Source organism: Oryctolagus cuniculus, chromosome 4 (assembly GCF_964237555.1).
Source record: "Oryctolagus cuniculus chromosome 4, mOryCun1.1, whole genome shotgun sequence".
NCBI lineage: Eukaryota > Metazoa > Chordata > Mammalia > Lagomorpha > Leporidae > Oryctolagus > Oryctolagus cuniculus.
The window spans coordinates 132,730,275-132,751,062 of NC_091435.1; the positions used below are offsets into that span (position 1 = coordinate 132,730,275).

At 39.4% G+C, this 20,788-nt stretch overlaps 1 protein-coding gene and 1 long non-coding RNA gene across 4 annotated transcripts in view; one reads left to right on the forward strand and one right to left on the reverse strand.

Moving 5' to 3' along the window:
* Positions 1-15,297, forward strand: part of LOC103350414 (uncharacterized) — a 259,649-nt gene extending 244,352 nt beyond the window's left edge. The window contains exons 3-4 of the long non-coding RNA XR_011388156.1: positions 11,325-11,387; positions 15,232-15,297. This is a non-coding gene — a long non-coding RNA (uncharacterized lncRNA). The remainder of the gene's footprint in view (positions 1-11,324; positions 11,388-15,231) is intronic.
* The window catches only part of AGTR1 (angiotensin II receptor type 1), a 46,443-nt gene continuing 26,406 nt past the window's right edge, over positions 752-20,788 (reverse strand). For 2 of the 3 annotated variants that reach the window (XM_008266172.4, XM_008266173.4), the window contains exon 3: positions 752-2,848. In XM_008266172.4, coding sequence (XP_008264394.1) covers positions 1,731-2,810 — 1,080 coding nt within the window. In that variant the 5' untranslated portion in view covers positions 2,811-2,848 and the 3' untranslated portion in view covers positions 752-1,730. 3 annotated transcript variants of the gene reach the window in all.

Sequence of the window (20,788 nt, forward strand, 5' to 3'; positions counted from 1 at the left end):
GTAGTCAGATATAGCAAAACCCAGTTGGTGGCATTATATATTGTTATATGTATTCTGAAAAATATTTGTCTCTCTATATATACATATATATTCAGAATATGGAAAATGTTCCTGCCTCTACACTCACTTGTACCACTTCTAGATGTAGGAGGAATTTATCAGATGCATATACTTGAATGTTCATCTCAGTGTAATCCATGATATTGAAAAATCATAAACAACTTAAATGGTCAAACATCATGACTAGCTAACTATATCAAAATGGTCTATATTTTGTAATATTATATACATATTGAAATGGCTTAGGAAAACAAGTAATGGGGTAGGAAACTACTATACTATGACATTAAGGGAAATCTTTATACAAAGTACTGTACATATTATGACTTCAATGTCATAATTTTGTATGTAAATACATAGAATTTAAACAGAAAAATAAAAACAAATGTACTCAAATGTTAAAGTGATCATTTTTGAGTGGGAAACTAAACATGACTAATTTTTTTATGCTTTTTTAAATCTAAATTTCCTACAATGCTCATGTGTATAATTAGAAAAATTCCATTACTTAAATTATGTCTAAAACAATCTATTTTAGTTTTTAAGAAATAATAATTTTTCTGTTAAGTAAAAAATTTTGGAAAATTCAGAATGACGTGTTTTGCAGTCAAGCAAAATGTTTTCTTTATCTTTTCAATGGCAGAATACAGAATCTAGAACCAACAGAATTAAATTATCAGTTGGACCAGAATTTAACAGAAGCAAACTCTGCTCATATTTATTAACAGTTGTCTTATTTTAAAAATAAATCAACATCTGTTTGAAGTAATGAAGATTAAATACAGTACAATACAATTATTTTATTTAAGGTAAATAGAGCTTTGCTAGATTTGAATCAAGTAACAACAGTTTAACGACATTGATACATGTAGATGTGTATGTAAAATATATACTTTGTTGAAACAGCTTGGCATACTTTACGATATATAATCTTTTTACTATAAACTATATACAGTTATCAGATATGAAATAAGACTAATATGACCAGGAGAACACAACTCCCTGGGACTAGAGTGACACCTTTGCTAGTATTTAACTCTTACACGTAACTTTAGTAACACCATTTTGCAAGAAGCCATTCTGCCACCATTATTTTGGCAGTGTGAATCTTTATGACTCTGGTTGAATTTCATAAAAGGTTCTGAAACTTGACAACTACTGCTTAGCACATTTTTGCACGAAATGCATTGGAGCAGGTACAAGTGGGTCACAGCTGCTAATGGCTAAACAGGCATAAAAGCTTCATCGCCCCTTGGAAATTGGGCAGAAAGAACAATCCTGAACTGTGATCTCCTGTTGCTGCTCTGTAGATTTCACTTCCTCTAAATACCTTTATATAGAAATCAAAAATAATAGAACAAGAGAAGACTGGCGAGACTGCATTTCCGCCAGCAAAATTTCTGAAATCAACACATTTGTCCAGTTTCTGTCATCATTCTTTGAGCAGCCATCTTGTATTTAATGCAAAATGTGGCTCTGCTTTGTTTTGTTGCTAAAGAAAAGGAAAGCTTTTGTTCGAGCTGTAGACAAGCCGGTTCAGTCCAATTGATCCAACTTCTCCTTACATCCTGAAAAGTAGCTAATGCTCATTTGGTAGCGCAGTGCTGTGCAGGAATGTTTCTTTGGCTCCTTCTTTGACAAAGTTGCTTCACCAACAGGTTTTGAACATGTCACTCAACCTCAAAGCAGGGCACGGGCTTCTTGGAGGATGAGCTCACGTTATCTGAGGGGCGGTAGGAGAGCGTGCTCATCTTTGTTGATAGATTTGAGTGGGATTTGGCTTTCGGGGGAATATATTTAAGAAGCTGGAGAAAATATTTCTTAAATTTTTTCCCCAGAAAGCCATAAAAAAGGGGATTCAGGCAGTTGTTAAAATAAGCTATGCAGATGGTGATGGGCATGGCAGTGTCCACGATATCTGCGATTCTGCAGTCGTGAATGACCCCCAGCTGAATCAACACATCCAGGAAAGTGAATATTTGGTGGGGAACCCAGGAGAAGAAAAAGAAAAGCACAATTGCCATAATGATCTTAAAAATATCATCATTTCTTGGCTTGTTCTTCTGAATCTCGTAAGCCTTCTTGAGGGCCTTCCAAATAAGAGTGTAGCTTGTAAGAATGATCAGAAAGGGAAACAGGAAGCCCAGTATATTTTTGGTCAGGCCTAGCCCTATGGGGAGGGTTGAGTTTTGGGACTCGTAATGGAAAGCACAAACCGTGATGTTGGTGTTCTCGATGAAAAATACGTTTCGGTGGATGATAGCTGGTAAACTGGCCAAGCCAGCCAGCAGCCAAATAATGATGCAGGTGACTTTGGCTACAAGCATTGTGCGTCGAAGGCGAGACTTCATCGGGTGGACAATAGCCAGGTAGCGGTCAATACTGAGACACGTGAGTAGAAATACACTGGCATAGAGGTTGAAACTGACACTGGCCGAAGCAATCTTACACAGGTAATTGCCAAAGGGCCAGCGGTATTCCATAGCAGTGTAGACAGCCCAGAGTGGCAGAGTCAGTAAAAAGCATAAGTCAGCCAATGCTAAATTCAAAAGAAAAACACTGGCCACAGTCTTGAGTTTCATGTAAAAGTAAATGACAATCACCACCAAGCTGTTCCCAAATATTCCCACCACAAAGATGATGCTATACAGAGTAGGAATCATGACAAATATGTAATTGTGCCTTCCAGCTTTGGGACAGTCATCCTGGATTCTTTTGATACCATCTTCGGTAGAAGAGTTGAGCATCATTTTGATGGCCTGGGTTGAATTTGTCTCATCAAACGCAGCTGGAGGAAATAAGAACGAAAAGATAAACAAAAAATTAAGTTCCTGGTGTAACTAAAGCTTTATTTCTCCATCACAAATCTACTAGCCAAACTTCAGTTTCAGGAAAAGATATGAGATTATGTTTTATGAAGAAACACTGTGAAAAAATAAAGCCCAAGACTGCACATTTACCATTTAGATCATATTGCTTTTGTAGGAACTGCCAAGTATCCTCAGGAGAAATGCAAGTGGGATCCTATGGGACCAACCCCTCTAGGTTGTATATCTTAACTTACATGTCAATTAAGGACATCATCAAATCTTAAGAAAGACTTGAATGCTTTTCCTGAGGTAAGCAAGACTGATGAACTTATCTTTAACCTCAGAAGCCTGACACATCTATGCCTTAGTCTTTATTTTTTTAAAATGTATTTACTTTCATTTGATTTGAAAAGCAGAGAGGTAGAACGATAGAAATAGAGAACTCCCATCTTCTAGTTCACTCCCCAAATACCTAGAAGCCAGGAACTCCACCCAGGTCTCCCACATGGGTGGCAGGGACCCTAGTATTTAAACCATCAACTGCTGCCCTCCAGGGTGCACGTTAGCAGGAAGTTGGAATGGAGAGCAGAGCCTGGACTCAAACCCAGGCCCTCCAATATGGGATGCAGGTGCCCAAAATGGCATCTTAACTGCTGCAACCAAATGCCAGCCTCCCTAGCTTATTTATTAAATAAATCACTTGTTTCATCTCATAGTCTTAGGCATAAAAATTACCAGCACCCTCCATTAAGTGGCCAGAATAGCTGCCTCTAGGATCCTGAGGAATGTGTCACTGTGGGTGGAGATTTAAGAGGGACTGGAGGAAGGGCTCCAGACTGGGCAAGAGCATCTTTCTCATGGTTTCCCAGGCCTCTTCCTTTAGCAAAAGAGTGCCTGCACAAACTTCATGCCTGCCGGCCATTTCTGGAGCTGTCCATGAGGTTCACCATTTGTATGAAAGGATGTCAAGTGAATATAGATCAGGCCAGGATTGCCAACCAGACACACGTCTAGAGGGAAGGCTTGAGATAGCAGCAGTTCTCTAGGGTTTTAGGTAGAGTCAGGTGTTCAGAAATGAGCTCAGCTAAGCCTTTGCCAAATATTTGCTGCATGTTTTACTTCATTAACAATCAATTTATGAGATTTAGAAAATCAATGCATTCTTCCCAAGTAGGTGTCCATCAGGAAGTCCAGGAAGAAGGCTGAAGATGCTGTAAGAGTAACATTACAGGATGTGGTACAGTCACACTACGAAGTGAAGGCCAGCGCTGGGCACAGGCAGGACAGCAGGGCAGTGCAGTGGTACAGAGTGCTGGGTACATAGAACTTATTGCACCACCAGGAGCGGGTCCCCAGCTGCATGTGGCTGTGACTTTCCATATAACAATGAGCCCTGGGGAAGAAGAGCAACAGGATCGGCACTACTGGTCTGCCCAGCTGCCCCGGAGAGCTGAACACATGCTCTAAAGGTGGTGTCCCTCCTTTCGCAAAAGGGTACTGTGTAAAGAACAAACTCCAGGAGCAAAAAGGACAGTGTCTTTGGGAGAAGCTGAAGGAGAGATGCATGACCCTGTAGGAAAACCAAATGTGTGAGTCCCACAAAGCTGCTGTAGATTTATAGTTCTATGCTGTGTTTCTGCTCCAGCAGGGGCAAAATGAGAGGGCCCCTCTCGTCCTATTTTTCCTATTTCTGGGTCTCACAACTTTTACACAGCCTCTGTGGTACACATGAATTCTACTGTACAGTCTCCCTTTAGAGCAGGGGTGGGGAGCATCTGGCTCCAGGCAAATCATTTGTTCCGGCCCTGGCTAGACAACCACAGGCAGGTTCAAAATGTAATACATCCATAGCCGGATAATTTTTATGTTGATGATTTTGTATGGCCCACAAATGATGTTATACATATCCAAACGACCCTTGGCAGAAAAAAGGTTCCCCAATCTTGTGGGGAAAGAAGATGGGTTTGGGGTTAAGGGATTTGTAACGGAAATTTCTTTTAGCACTAACAAGTCTGGTTGGCTCTGGGTAACTCAAAACATTTCTCTAAACATGAGACCCAGTTTCCTCATCTGTTAGAAATGGAAACAGTGATTTTTCACTGCACATGATTATTGGAATGAAATAAGATAAAGTGAAAGAACTGAACTCCCAAATAGTATTTGATAAATATTTTTTGAATCTTTATTGTTATTTTTTGAATATAAGGTAGGCACTGACTCAGAATAGCCATGAATCAAGAAAGTATAACATATTTTTTTAAAAAAAATTATCATTAATTAGTAAGCTCCTCCTGTTTCCATTAAAAGGCTAAAAATTCCAAGTTCCTGTTCTCCTGAGTAAAAAATAATCTTAAGCAGCTGAACAAATTTGTTGTGCATCAGGTGGGAACCTTCAGTCTGTTGCAAACACAGGAGTGGGTTCATTGCGGCCAAACCACTTCATTGATTGATTTTGTGGACATTACCTTGGGTTTCTTGACAGAATCCCTGGTTCTTAGAAACAAGCATAAGAGGATTTTCCTTTCTTTTTTTCCTAAGAATATTTCCCCAAGACTTTTGATTAGAATATTAATATCTTCTTAAGCTTTTAGAAAAGCCAAAACCAATCTAATTACAATGTTCATTACAAGCTCATTTGTAAATGAGTTTGCAATCTAAAGAAAGACATATCCCATAGTTCCCTATGATAATAAAGAACTAAAAGACCAAGTAATTATATCTTAGTATAATCTTCTATCAAACTATCTTTCTCAAATATAAGAGGGAAAGACCAGTGTTTATAAGTCATTTGTAGTGCTGGGCAGCTTCATAAAACCATTCTGTTCAGAAACTATTCTCTTTATTGCTCCTATGTTAGGATTCAGACTTTAGAAAGTAATTATTTCTCTTCTTACATGTTCCGTCCTCTCCAACACCCCACTCATGCAACTTTTAGTCGGTATTCACTTGTGAATTCATTGACTCACAGAACTTGGCCTAAATTTGTAGGTTGTCTACCTGTTTCTTATTAAAATTCTCTGATTCTTATTCTTAATCCTCTGTTTCCATTTTATGGAGACTATTTCTTCTTTCATCTCCATAAGCATTTTGAATATTTGTATGTTAAGACCCCCCTGCCTAAGTGGTTTACTATTTGTAACCCCTCAGATCAAAATTTTATTTGTTGCAATGGTGGTTGATCCTCTTTCATGATATTTGCCTTCCTTTTTTACTTTCATAATCTTTGTGGACTCATCTTTGGTGGGAGTTAATTTCACTAAGGGTGTGATTGGATGGTGGCAGCCCGGTAAACTTTTGCTTGGAAATGTGGCAGTCATGGATATGGAAGAGTTTTTGATGTTGATTTAAGAGCTTAGTTTTCAACCATCTTTCCATAGATACTATGGATTAGGGCCTCCATCCACTCTACAACTTTGGCTGTTCCGGTTTTCTAGGTTTTGACCATGGATAGGCAATAATTTTTCAGTTCCCAGCTTTATCCAGGAAATGCAGCTGCATTTGCCTGCAGTACTTGTCTGGTGACATGGATTTTCATACTGGTAAAGTCATTAGAACTTTATCTCAGTTGTGGATTTAGGGTTAGTCCTTCTTTGGCCCATGAGTCTCAGCTGTTATTTAGAGTTTTGACCCAGTACTTTGTGTTTAGAGTAGAAAGAGGACTCTCCATGCCTGCTTAGTCCATTGTCTCCATTTTGAATAGAAGTTGTCCTGTTTAATATTTGCAAATAATAGTTAAAATTACTTGAATCCAATAAACTTCAAATAGCCATGCATTTTGATGAAGCATCCAAGCCTTTCCAGGCTGCTGATAAACTGATAAGCTTAGTAGCCATGAAGAAGGGAGCAATGCAGAGAGCCTGGCACTTAACTAAAATTGATTTCAAGTCAGATGCTGTGCTCTTGGCCAGCAATCCTAGCCTAACTTCTCTCTATTAAGTGCTTTCTCTGGAGATGATTTTGTTCACTCTTACAATTCCTATACTAATGTTTCTCTCAATACAAAGCATTATATTAAATTATCACGTCAGGGCAGGCATTATGGCTTAGCAGGTAAAGTGTTGCCTGTGATGCTGTCATCCCATATGGGCACTGGTTCATGTCTTGCTGTCCCACTTCTGATCCAGCTCCCTGCTAAGTTGCTTGCAACCCAAGTGGGAAACCTGGAAGAAGCTTCTGGCTTCTAGCTTCAGCCTGGCCCAATCCCAGTGATTGTGGCCATCTGGAGAGTGAACAAGAAGATGGGAGATTCTTCCCCACTCCCCTCCTTTTAAATAAATAAATAAATCCTTAAAAATTAAGTCATATGAATTAAGTATGACAATTTCCTGAAACTTAATGAGGAGCTTTATGATATGGCTAAATGGTAAATATTGGGTTTTGGCCCTCTTCCCGTCTCATCTACTGGGGTTTGATCTCATAAGAAATGAAAAGAGACATTTTCTTAATTCTGCACATAACAGATGTAACCCGCTGTGGTGATGGTGGTGCTATGTTCTATCTTTCCCAGCTACTTCTCCCTTTTGCTTCATCCAAAGAAACCTAAGAACTTAAAGAACCCAGCTTTCTAAAAGGAATTTCCTTTAAATAAGGATATAAATTTCATGACAGAGAAATGTTAATTCCACATTTTTAGCTTCTTGGGAATTATCCAAGACTACAATCTTGTAACAGAAGACTAAACTACAATTAAACTTCCCTTTACTCCAAAAGTTTCTACTCATTATAAGCTATGATTTAAACAGTTCAGTTGTGATGACTGTCTCTACCTTATTTCAAAAAGAAATGAGAAACAGGCAGTGATGAAAGCTGTGTGTGATCAAGTCTAGCATGCTTTAAAAATGTGCTTAAAAATCTTTGGCATGTTGTTAGTAGAAACTATTCTTGTCATGTTGCGTATGAAGGACCATAGAACATCTTTGAAGGTGCCTGGAGAGTGGACAGCTCCAGAGATTGCGAGAGAAGGAAAAGAACACCTAACTTGGAGGACATCCCATACTTAAATGAACACTTCTCCTCTTAGACTTGGAATTTCTCTCCTTGACCATCACCACATTTCAGCAGATGAGCGTCTTGGCCCTCAAGGCAGGAGAAAACTCATTTTTAATAACGCGGCTCTTAGAGACCACTCCAAGCTTTTCTCTTTTTTAGTAGATAAAAAAGGCAATATCAATGTGGGCTTTTTAATCACTAACAGCTGCTTTATCCAACTTGTGAATAAAACTCCAAATTTCATATGTGAGACAACTTTTTCTTCCTTGAAATTTTAACTCAGCAGCAGAAACTGTTTATTTCATCTCAAATCCCACTCTAAGGAGAAGGAAAAAAATAATGTATACATAAGAAATGATGATAGTATTATAAAGCTCAATGAAATATGAGTTGTTTGTTAGAGATTACTTTACTGGTCATGAAGCAATTCATTTCAGATTGAAGTTTTTAATGTACAGGTAAAAAATTTTTTATTAAGTTAGAATGAGTAAATATTCAATATACTGTATATGTTGCTTTAAATTGCCTGTGTATTTTAAAATTATTTTATTTATTCTTTATTTGAAAGGCAGAGTTAGAGAAAGAGAGAGAGAGAGAGAGGAAAGAAAGAATGAAAGAGATCTTCCATCCTCTGGTTCATTCTCCAAATGACCGCAATGGCCAGGCCTGGGTCAGGTTGAAGCTAGGAGCCAGAAGCTTTATCTGGGTCTCCCATATAGGTGAAGTGGTCCAAGGAGTTGAATCATGCAGTGTTATGAGTGTAGGAGTGATATTTTTTGAATGATAGTCTGTAAACAGGTCCTGGACCATATGAAAGAAGAGATGGCATACTAAATTTGGCTTTTCCACTCACTAGGTGGGTGACATTGAATCAGTCTCTTTGCTTCTCTGAACTTGGGATCCTCAAGAGAATCAGTCACATACTTAATGAAATTCCCCAAAGCACTAAAGTTTCTAAGCTTTCTAAAGTAGAATTAACATATATCACTAAATTAGCTATCTTTCTATATTAATCTATAGGGACAGTTTGAATCCCATGCTAAAAAATACAAAGATTCTGTATTAAAAAAAAAAACCAAATGAAAAGAATTTCACCTTTCACTCAAGATGACTAAAGCAACTCCACATAAGATTATTACAGTAACAGTTTTTTTTTTTCTGTAAAAGATTAACTCTCATTCAAAAAAACTGTTTTCCAAAAAGTCACCTCAAAAACTATGTGGAAAATGGAACTGAAAGACTTTGGTGCAGAAAATTTTAAAATTGATGTATCATTCTTTCATGAACTTCGTGAAGACTCCTCATATGAATAGATTTCAAAAAATTTTTGCACCAAAATTAACTTATCTGTTAATTCCATTTTTCCATGAACTTTCTGAAGTTCCTGAGTATAACACTGGTGTAACTGGTTGTGACCCTAGACTAATCAGGTCCCATCTGGAATACTTGTTTTAGTCCATTGATGACCAATGGCTACAAGCCTCTCAGGCACAGCTTGGCATTTCTTAATGGCACCACAAAGTGAAAGGGTACAAACAGGTTGGTTCATGGTTGAAAATCAAAATCAGAAGCATGTCCTGACATTAGGGAGTCAAGATTACATTGTCCTATGATAACAGAGGCACGATGTGACATTGTTAAAATAACTCATACAAAATGAACCTATTGTCAGATTCTTCGTGGGAAAACACAACTTTTTGAAGTTTAGCCATGAACTATGTGGTTCCGTTACCCAGATAAAAACATAAGGTATTAGAAAAGACCCTCACAGCAATGCATCACTTAATATTTGGAGTACTATTTTTTGAATAATTAGATGGAAATTCTTCTCTAAGAAAACAGATGCTATATGGAGAGTTTTATCTGATATTATCATATGTATCATTTTCCTAGTTTTGTATGCATGATTCTTTTATTATTTTTAAAAATATGAGAATGTTATAAAAGTTGAGAAACAGCAGAATGATCCTGCAGAGAAAGCAGGGGACTGGAGAGCTGGCAAAGTCAGCTGTCACTGACCACAGACACAATCTTATACAGGTAATTTAATCTCTCACTTTGTCATTCCTTAAATATTACAACATATTTAGAATGGGAATACCAACACCTGTTCTCACTTTTATTTCACAGATCAGTAGAGGTAAAAAGTGAGGTCTTGGGAAAACATAAAGACATTCGAAAATGTGACCTTTTTGTGATGCAAGAATAATTGAAATGAATTTAATGAGAGGAAGCTCGAACCTTCAAAAATGAATGGAGATTTTAAAACATAATTAATTTAGCAGAAGTATTTTTGATTATTTTATACAATGCTTTTATAACAAGAATTATAAAAGGCACTTGATTAATGCTGAAACAAATGCTTCCTGACTTCAGTTTCCTGCTAGTTAAGGTTCTGGGAGGCAGCACTTATAATTTAATGAAAACTGGAGTTACAGAGAAAGAGGGAGAGAGAGAATGAGATGTCTTCCATTTGCTGGTTCACTCCCCAAATGGCCACTGTGGCTGAGGCTGGGCTTGAGCGAAACCAGGAGCTTCTTCCAAGTCTCCCATGTGGGTCCAGGAGCCCAAGCACTTGGGCCATCCTCTGCTGCTTTCCCAGGCACGTTAGCAGGGTGCTGGATCAGAAGTGGAGCAGCCTGGACACTAACTGATGCTCGTACGGGATGCCAGCGTCACAGGCAGCAGCTTAACCTGCTTTGCCACAATGCTGGCCCCAAACTGTGCACTTCTTTTATGGACCTTCGGGACTGGTGTAGTGCAGGTGTGCCCAACAGGGTGTCACCCAGTAAGATAACTTTTGTAGCTATTCACAAGTATTTGAAATTCCTTTAAGTTGCATGGGCGGTATACTCACCTCCATACACAAGGACTAGCTCTACCTGGAGAAGGGCCATAATCATTTCAGGAAGGGCCAGAATCAAGGCAGAGGTAAGAGCCTAGTGGTGGGAACTGAGAGGTCTGAAGATGAATCATGGAATATCTGGTTGTTCCTTAATATGTGACTCATTATGTTCAGTGATGATAATGATACTGATGTTCATGACCATGTGGTAGCAAACATCTGTGCAGCCTGAATTATAACAATACTGGGAATATCACATGAGATCATGGGTGTGGGGGTACCAGGAGATCCTAGAGCTCTGGGACTTTTGTTGTGGGTGTTATTAAATTACACTGTTGTGTAAATGACTAATGTTTCCCCTGTAAGCAAATTTGGATAAGAGATATTGGGAAACTGCATGTGAGTACTAGAAATAGAAGAAACCAAGTACTATTTAGGATTTGAAAAACTTAGAGAGGGGAAAAGCTCCTTGGACTGAACAGTTTTGCCTGTTCTGATAATTCCTCTTGAATACTATCTAATTTTAAAGTTAAATTAGGATACTACACCACTGATTGTAATTAAAAATTCAGACCGCTCTGTATACTATTATTTATCACTCTTCTTCTTTTCTACATTAGGCTACTTCTGCTTTCTATTTAAACAGCCTGGGCTAAGAGGCACAGAAGCTGGGCCACTAAAAGGTAAACAACATTTTGCCAACTGAAAAATAAGATGAGATAAAGGCACTGCTGCTGCCTGCGAAAACTTCATTAGCAATAAATGAGTTACCAGATGTGACACATCAGATTTGAAATTAAAATATATTCCCAGTATTTCTGTGCAGTCTGGGTAGGAGTTAAAAAGGAACTTTTTTCAAGATAATGCATCATGTTTTTGCCTTCTGACTGTGCCTCCTGTAAATGTAAAATAAAATGCATCCCTTGGTGTGTAAAATGGAAAGACAGCGTTTCTGCTTAGAAGGACCACGTGGTGCGGCAGCACATTACTCATACAGCAGCAACTCTCTAAGACAGGAGCCTATTTTTGAACACTCTGTGCCACACCATGACCACCATCTCCTCGGCAACTTCTCGACTTCACTTTCAGCAAGCCAGCTCTGCTTTTATTATCAGCAACAAAACCATTCAAGTCAGCAACTGTCAACATCAACTCTACTCTTCCTGAACTCTGCTATCACAACCACCCTGTTAGTGCTCCCCCTTCTTCAGGAAATATAAAGACTTTCCTCTTGTTCTTCCAGCTAGCTAAGCCGACTCTGCTCTTGTCCACAGAGTTACAAACCTCCAATTCAAAAGCAATTGTGGTTAGGGAGGGAACCCCACAGTAGGAAATAGAAGAGCACAATTTCGCTTGAGCCAGCAAAAATTTCAAATGATAAGCCACTGTGTTAGAAATAGCTAACATTCTCTAGTTTTTATAAACAAATATTTTTGGCTGAACTTCTTCAGCCTAGTTCCTTCAAAGTTTCAAAATCTTTGCGGTTCCTCAGTTCCAGATGATGACAATGGGAGTTTGAAACCATTTATTTATTTTTTCTCCCCAATTAACTTTGGTTCTTATCTCCTGCAAGATGGGTAAAGCTTATAAATCAAATTAAAGAGTGAAAGTGAGTAATCATTCTCAAGCGTCCTCTTGGAAAATATTTACATAGGACTTTTTACACATAGAAACCTCCCAAAGCACTTAAAAGTTTATTTCTGCATCATTACCTACTCATCAGATGTGTGGGATGTAGTTTCTAAATATGCCCTTTGACCTTCTCAGAAAGGAAAACAGAATCACTGAGATGATTAGTTATGTCAATGAGGAAAATGTCCATTTAATTTTCTTAGCCATGAAACTTGAACACAGAGTGACATCCAAGTGCTCATTTAAGCTTATAAAATTTGCAGTTAGTTTTTATTCTGTATTTCTGCTGGTATCTGATTCATAGCAAAGGTTTATAGTGACTTACCAGTAATAATAACATTTATCATTTGTGATTAATTGAATACTTGCTTGTTTTAATTGACTTTTCTACAAGACATCACTATTCTCATTTTTCAGATGAAGAAATAGGCTTAGAGAGCACATCCTTATGTTTTTGACATTCTATAAGTGATGTCTCCAGGCCCTGTAGGCTTCTTATTTTTGGGAGGAAGATCATCTCTTTATTCTGCAGTCCAGTGCTTCTTATGAGGAAGTTATTTTGCCCTCCAAGGACATCTGGCAATGTTTGGAGATATTTTTTATTTTTGCAAGAGAGGAGGAAAAGAGGAGGCTGTTACTAGCACCTGGTAGGTAGTGGGCAGCGATAATGTTCATCATATCATGGTGCATAGGACAGGGCACACAACAAAGGGTTATCCAAACTGCACTGTACTGCTGTTGGGATGTTCTGTTCCCTAGTTTATTAAAAAAAAAAACAAAACAAAAAGCCCTTCATAGTTTATAGCTCTTATCTTTAATATAATAAATTAGCTGTATAATGAATTTTATTGGAGGCTTTTGTTCAACATATGATATTTTCTCTGAAAAACTACAGATCCCCCAAAAGATAAAATTCTGTTGGATAATCCTTCCAAAGTCCAAGGTTACATTGGGTGCCTTGTAGGAGCTCTGAAACTGGGATCTATGTGTCTGCAGTATTAGATCATTCTAGACGTTATCTTAGGCATTTCCCAAACTCTAGGATTCTGCACAAATACAACGGAAGAGGGAATTAGATTTTAGATTCATTGTAAGGGCTTCAAGGGATGGATGTCTGTGGTGGTGCCTCCAAGGTCCCCCGTGCAGGGAGAAGGCCACTGAGTCCAGAAGTCAAACCCTGCCCTCTAGTGGCATCCTTGTCCTAGAGTGACACTTCAGGGAAGCTGATGGAGGGCTGGGGGCTGCACACTTGGGGTCTAAACTGACTATACAATTTGAATATCAATTCAGCTTTGCATTACCATTAGGCGTTTCTTCTCTGTGGACCAGAACATTAAATATAACATGTCAGCAAGGTTCTCATCAGAATTAGGCCAAGTAGAGGAAAGAAAGAGAGAGAATAAATCTACCTCTTACAAATGACACTATCTCGAAGTTTGGCAACCAAAGAGTTTCAATTAGTCACCTCTATTCTCTGTTACTTGTTTCCTCTACAAAACTGTGTTCTGACTCGTAGGAGCTTGGAGTAGTTGTTTTGGAAGCCAAAAAAGAACATTTGTGGGAAAGAGCTTTTTAAGGAGCAATATTAATAGACTTCTATGACCAAAATTCTATGGCCATCATTTTAATTGCTAATTGGTTCTTTTGGTATTTTCACTACAAATGGGTAGTTCAAGAATAAAAGCACCGTGAAGTTTGAAAGAACAGCTAAATCGGAGGAAATTATATTCCCCCATTTCCCATTAAGAACTCAATTCTCTCACTACGAAGCGCCACGGCACTTCTTATCACAGAGTGCAGCCTTTTCTGTATACTGATGCCAAATGGGTAACATTTTAGTGAGGCATTTGAAGTCATGATATGCAACTCCATGGGAGACAAACAAGGCCATTTAGAAGGTCTTTTCATTGAGAACATCAGAGCTTTCAAAGGATACATGCAGCCTTTCCTGGATAATCGGGGTAAAACAGAAATGAAGAAAAAGCCCATAAAGTACAAAAGTCAAAAGCAATCAGATAGAAACACTCAAAATTAGGAGCGAAAAGATAGGGTGAATGCTGATGCCGAATCTTAATATATAAAACCAAAAGCAATGGGTAAAAGAGCAACATAATGTAAGAAGTTGAAAAACAGAAATCAGCTCACTGCAGGATTTGGCAGAGAGGAAAACACTTATAGCAAACATTAGCCTAGAACTGGGCTTTGGGGGCTGGTGCTTTTTTCTTTGCCTTTCTAAAAATCACATTGAATCTTTATTAGACTTTGATCTGACAAATGGGAATGATACTGTGAAGCATCTACCTGTTCTCAGAACAATGTTGGAGGATTATGTGTTTAAAATAATTTATTCATAGATTGTATGTTATATTCAGTATGGATAGACTAGATACAGTAAAAACATACTTAAGAAATGGCTGAAATGGAAAGCTAGTCTATAAAAGATACACATTCCACACTTAGAATCTTAAAAGGGAATGTCTGTTGTCAGAGTCTACTGGCCAGCTGCATCATGGAAAGCAGAGGTCAGGGTTAAGAGCCTGGCTCCATCTCTGAATAACTGTGTTTCTGGCTGATGTACTCACCCTCTCTCTGAGCGCTGGACTCCTCTCCCTTAATATGGGATAAAAATCTTCAATATATTATTAACTTGAGGGTTAAATAACATGCAGGGGAAATGTTGTATTTTACACTATCAAGAAGTGTCATCTGTTATTACCAGCATTGTTTCTCTATATATATATTCTCAATATAATTCATATGTCCCCACATATATACTAAATCATCTCATAATTAAGCATGTAATTTTTTGCTTAATTACTTGTGGCCAAAAAGTGGGTGTTAGTGATCCTTTCAGTATAATACTATGTGGTGATTAATTTGTTAATAATCTTATAGACAATTAGAAGAATCCACCTTTATGAATGAAAGAATGAACATCTCAAGTGCAGGTAAGTTTAAGATTACTTTCAATTGGAGCAGGAAACAATATCACACCATTGGCCACCAGTTGGTGATTCATCACGATTGACTAATTAAATATTTCCTTGAAAATGCATGATTTCAGAGAAAAAATTTTCTTTGCCTATAGCTCCTCTAATATTCATGTAAGTCTGTGTCTTGAAATATAATACTTAACATGTGTGATTATCTTCTTTAATATGCTTTTATGAATTCACTTTCTAATAAGTATACAATATGTATTGTTGACTGGTAATAACATTTTTGGTAATACTTTAATGCTATCTTTAATGCTATGTAAAATAATGGAAAAACAAATTAGGCTAGGTATTTTTTAAAATCAGAATATGCAACTGACAGATTTGTAAAGTTCATTAGAACTTTGTGAGAACAGAATAATGTTCTAATAATTTTGGCTGTCTTGATATGAAGATGTTCCAACTCATAGAAAATATGTTTTAGAAATCAGTCTACATCAGTAGCCGTAGTTATATATTAAGTCAGTGGTCAGCTTACAGTCATTCTCTAGGTAAACTATATGATTTCTTAATGTTGTACCAAAATTAAGATGTTCTCTTTACATAAAAAGGCATTTTGTGATTTATGGACTTTTAATTTAGACTTGGAGAGTAGCTTTATCTCTGCATGATTCAGGAAGTCACAGATATCTTTGAGAATCAAATTTATTTTATTCTTCAAAGAAATACAAGGACTTACATGAATATGTGTACCTATGTCCCCACAAACAACACAGCCATTATATTATAAATGGTGTTTTAGTTGTCAGGCCATCCAAGAGAAGTCTGTTTTAATCTATAATGTAGTTTAACTACTATCCTTTTTTTTTTTTTTTTTTTTTGACAAGCAGAGTTAGACAGTGAGAGAGAGAGAGAGAGAGAGAGAGAGAGAAAGGTCTTCCTTTTCCGTTGGTTCACCCACCAATGGCCGCTATGGCCGGCACGCTGCGCTGATCCGAAGCCAGGAGCCAGGTGCTTCTCCTGGTCTCCCATGCGGGTGCAGGGCCCAAGGACTTGGACCATCTTCTACTGCCTTCCCGGGCCACAGCAGAGAGCTGGATTGGAAGAGGAGCAACCTGGACAGAATCCGGTGCTCCAACCGGAACTAGAACCCGGAGTCCTGCAGGTGAAGGATTAGCCAAGCGAGCCGCGGCGCCAGCCCAACTACCATCCTTAACAGTAGTTTGCTTTCCTGGAAACAACCAAACTCAGTTTCATAGAATCTGGTGGCTGAAGAGTCCATAGAAATCACGTGCTGCATGATTCACCTATTCAAATACTCACAGGGGTTGGGAGGGACAGAGTGGGAGAAGGAGGCTGGGCTTGCTATGGGTAGAGGACCCTCCCCATTTCTCACAAACACAGCTAATTATGCCGGTTATGATGGGGGGGGGGGTAGATTCTAAAAGAGAAGCTGGGACTTTCAAGTTTTATGTGAACTGTCATATTTGGAAATGGTTTCAATGGACGTACATGAAAAAAAAAAAAAACACTGTGGAGCTAAACAGAACTATTTTACACATCAACTGGGCCCAAGTCCTGCCAATTTGCAACTCAGGATCCAACCAACTAATCTTCCAACTGAGAAAACACACTCCAAACCCTGCAAGATGCCGCAGACTCCTATATCCATGTTTTCAAAACACAAAATACTGTCAGTGTGGCTCAGATGGTTAGAAATCCCCTCTTTCAATGCCAGTTCAAAATGGCTGAGAGATTGGAGGCGGTGGGAAGACACAGAGATGGACAACACCTGTGCCAACACCTGTTTACAGGCAGTGTGCACAGGAGATGAGTCAGGCCTGGAGTCTAAGAACCCACCTCAGAATGGTGGTGTGGACTTCACCCCTCACTTCCTTGTATACGCCAGTAACTTATTTTTCCCTTTCCATTTCTCTATACTGTAAGAGATCCTGTTTTATCTCTTGGAGCTATTGCTGCATTTCACCAAAGTGATGTCTCCATGAGGCTGAATGCAGCATAGAATCTATGATATTTGGGTATTTTTGCACAGTATTTTGACCTTTATTCAACAAATATCATCTACTGTGCAAAAGGTCATCTGTGGTAAAGGAGAATAATGCTGTTATACACAGCCATACTGACTCAATGGCTGTGCTTTAGAACTGGCGAGGGGTTAAATTTTAAAATATTTTTAATAAGTCCTCAAAACACTTATTTTTGAAAGCTTCATTGTCAAGTAAAGCATTTCTGAAGTGAACTCTGATGCTCCAAGCATGAGATCATCTACATATTTATGTTACAAGGTTACATTTGCAGTTTTGATTGTAAAACATTTTTTAAATTCATTCACAGCAGGTTTGGGAGCTCACACTAAGAAAAAGAGGCATGGAGAGAACATATCTGTTATTGATTAGGTTGATATGTTGACAGAAGGAGTTACACAGGATTGATAGTGTTTTTGATTAATAGTAACTCTTGGCTAGCATTTACATTATTTGGGATTCTAGCCCTAATAAAACTTTCTGGACAAGTTGATCCCCCCCCCCCCAGCTTTATTGGAAACAATAGTTGAACTCTCAGGAGCATATCTGGAATTCTGTGAAAGGACAACGTGTACATTTTGCTAAGTTGCTTGGTTGGCTGGAAGAACAGAGTTCATAACTGTATACACAGGACCTTGGACAGGGAGGCTGGGAGCTGCTAGGATGCCAACTTCCACATTCACTGTATTCCACATGTAGAGGTCATATCTTGTGCTTTTTCAAACTAAACATTTCAGGGCCATATAGAGAACAAAGAGAAGTCATGGTCTGATGTTACGCACTCTCTTCTAACTTACTCAGAAGGTGTTTGGAGGGCTGTTGGTAGCTACTTTTCTGAAGGGTCTCAACACAGAGAGGAGAAGTGTCAGTCTATGGAAAGAGGTGGAACTTCTAGCTGAACTAGAGACAGGTCAGGAGAGGACAGAAGAAGGTGAGAAAGGGGCTGTGCAGTAGCTAACCATCCTCTTAAAAGCAAGGTATTTGGGAGAGGTGTTTGGCCTAGAGGTTAAGGTGCTGCTGGGGATGCCTGCATCTCATACTTGGGATTCAGTTCCCACCCTGCTCCAGATACCAGTTTCCTCCAAATGTGTACCCTCAGAGGCAACAGGAGGTGGCTCAATGGTTACATCCCTGCCAGCCACGTGGGAGACCCGGACTGAGTTTCCAGTTCCTGGTTTCAGCCTCATCCTGTTCTGGCTTTTGTGGGCATTTGAGGAATGAACCAGTGGATGAGAGATCTTTCTCTACCTCTCTTTCTCTGTCTATGCCTTTTGAATAAATAAAATTTTAAACAAAAATTAAAATGCATTTGTGTTGTTCAAAGTTATGATTTAAGATGGAGGATGTGGAAGAGTGAGCACTTCCATCCGTTGGTCCACGCCTCAAGTGCTCATGGTGGTCAGGAATGGATCAGTCACATTCAGGAGCTGGGAACTCAATGCAGGCCTCCCACGTGGAAGGCAGGGATCCAGCTTCCAGAGCCATCACGGCTGCCTCCCAGGATGTGGGAGTCAGGAGCTGGAGCCAGGTATGGAACTCATGTATTCTGCTATGGGATGTGGGCATCCCTACTGGTTAAGATTGTGTGGTTTGTGTTTGAGAGACAGAGAGTCAGAGGGGGAGAGGGGAGGAGGGGGAGGAAAACAAGAATGCTTGCTTTCCCATCTGCTAGTTGTCTCTTTAAGTGCCTACAACAGCCCTTAGCTTTGCCAAGAGGCCAAAACAAGGATGTAGGAATTCAATCAATGATCCCCTACCCCCACCCGGCCCCCGGCCATGAGTGGCAGGGACTCGGTCACAGGAAGCCTGAATGGAGAACTGAGCTGAGAGCTGTATCCAGGCACTCTGTTATGGGAAGTGGGCACCTCACGTGGACTCTTAAACCTGTCCCAAAAGGAAGCTCTCATCTGACAGTTTTTTTTTTTCTTAATTCTAAAATGTCTGAGACAGCCAAACAGCCAGGGCTGGGCTGGGACAAAGCCAGGAGCCTGGAACTCAATTCGAGTCTCCCAAGTGGGTGGCAGGGACCCAAGTACTTGAGCCATCACTTCCCAGGATATGGATTAACAACAGGAAGATGGAATTGAGAGCCTGGAAGTGCGCCCAGGCACTTTGATACGGGATGTGGACTCTAAGCAGCGTTGTAACAGCCATGTCAAACGCCTGCTCCTTATCTGAGAGCTCTAATATTAAACAAATATTATGTGTTAGGCTGCTGGGATCAACTCAGCATCCAGGAAAGAATATTTTGGGGGCAGTGGAGTGAATGTGGTCTTAGCATATGAAGTCCTGGTTTGCGTTTTCATCTCACGTATTGTGTTCATCATCTCTAAATATTCAATTTAGGGCTTTTTAAAAAATATCTTTCTTGACTTTGTTCAAAATTTCCTCCAGTCTCTTGACCATATAAAATGCAGTTGCAACGACCATTTAATGTCGTGGTGTAATAATCCTATCATCTGTGTCATTAGAGGATCTTCGTTAATTGAATTTTTATTTTAATTGATTGTACTTTCCTGTTCTTTTGTATGCCTCGTAATTTTGTAGTGAACACTAAGTACTGTGAATTTGCTTTGTTGGGCACTGGATGTTTTTCTTTAAAAAACTGTGCAGCTTTGTTCTGGGAGTTACTTGCAAACAGTTTGATTCTTTGCAGTTTAATTTTTTTTTCCTTAGGTGGAACCAGAGCATCGTTCAGTCTAGCGCTGGTTTTTTCACACTCCTGAGGCAAAACCCTTCTGAGTATGCTATTTGTTGCCCATTGTGAGATTTTTCGATCTGGCTGGTGGAAATAGGAATCATTTGCTGGCTCCAGATGATCTCTATGCTTGTTCCCTCTAATTCTAGTGGGTGTTTCCTCAGCCACCTGCCCTGAAAAGCCAGGCGGGCCCTTTGCCTAGCTCTAGAACCTTTCTTTGTGCAGGTCTCCACTCTGCTGCTCTGCTCTGGGAACTCCAAGCTCCATCTGCTCAACTCAGGGAGACCTCTGTTACCTTCCTGCATATGCTGGAATCTCCCTGCAGGCACTGAGCTGGGACAAGGACAGGACTCCTCTCCTCTGTTTCTCACTTCATAGAGATCATTGCCCTTTGTCACCTGATGTCCACTGTCTTGAAAACTGCTGCTGTATATTCAGGTGTTTGTTTCTTGAGTTGTTTTTGGCAGGGAGGCAACTCCCTGTAACTCATCTGGGCTGAAAGCAGGTCTCTTAAGTTTGTTTGAGTCTTGACCCTATGTCTTAGATGTTGTTTGATTTGGGAAGAACGACCCAGCCTGTGGGGAGCAACTGGGAGCAACTCGGACTAGACTAAGTTACTGGAATTAAGACTTATTCTATGCATCTGCTTTCCCACAATATGGCGCTGAGAAGGGAAACAGCTTCTACACAGCTGCCTCCAGTTCAACCAATAAACTGTGGGACCTGCTCCTGATTGGAGGAGAGCAGCGTACTCGGCGTGTGGGTAGCAGAGT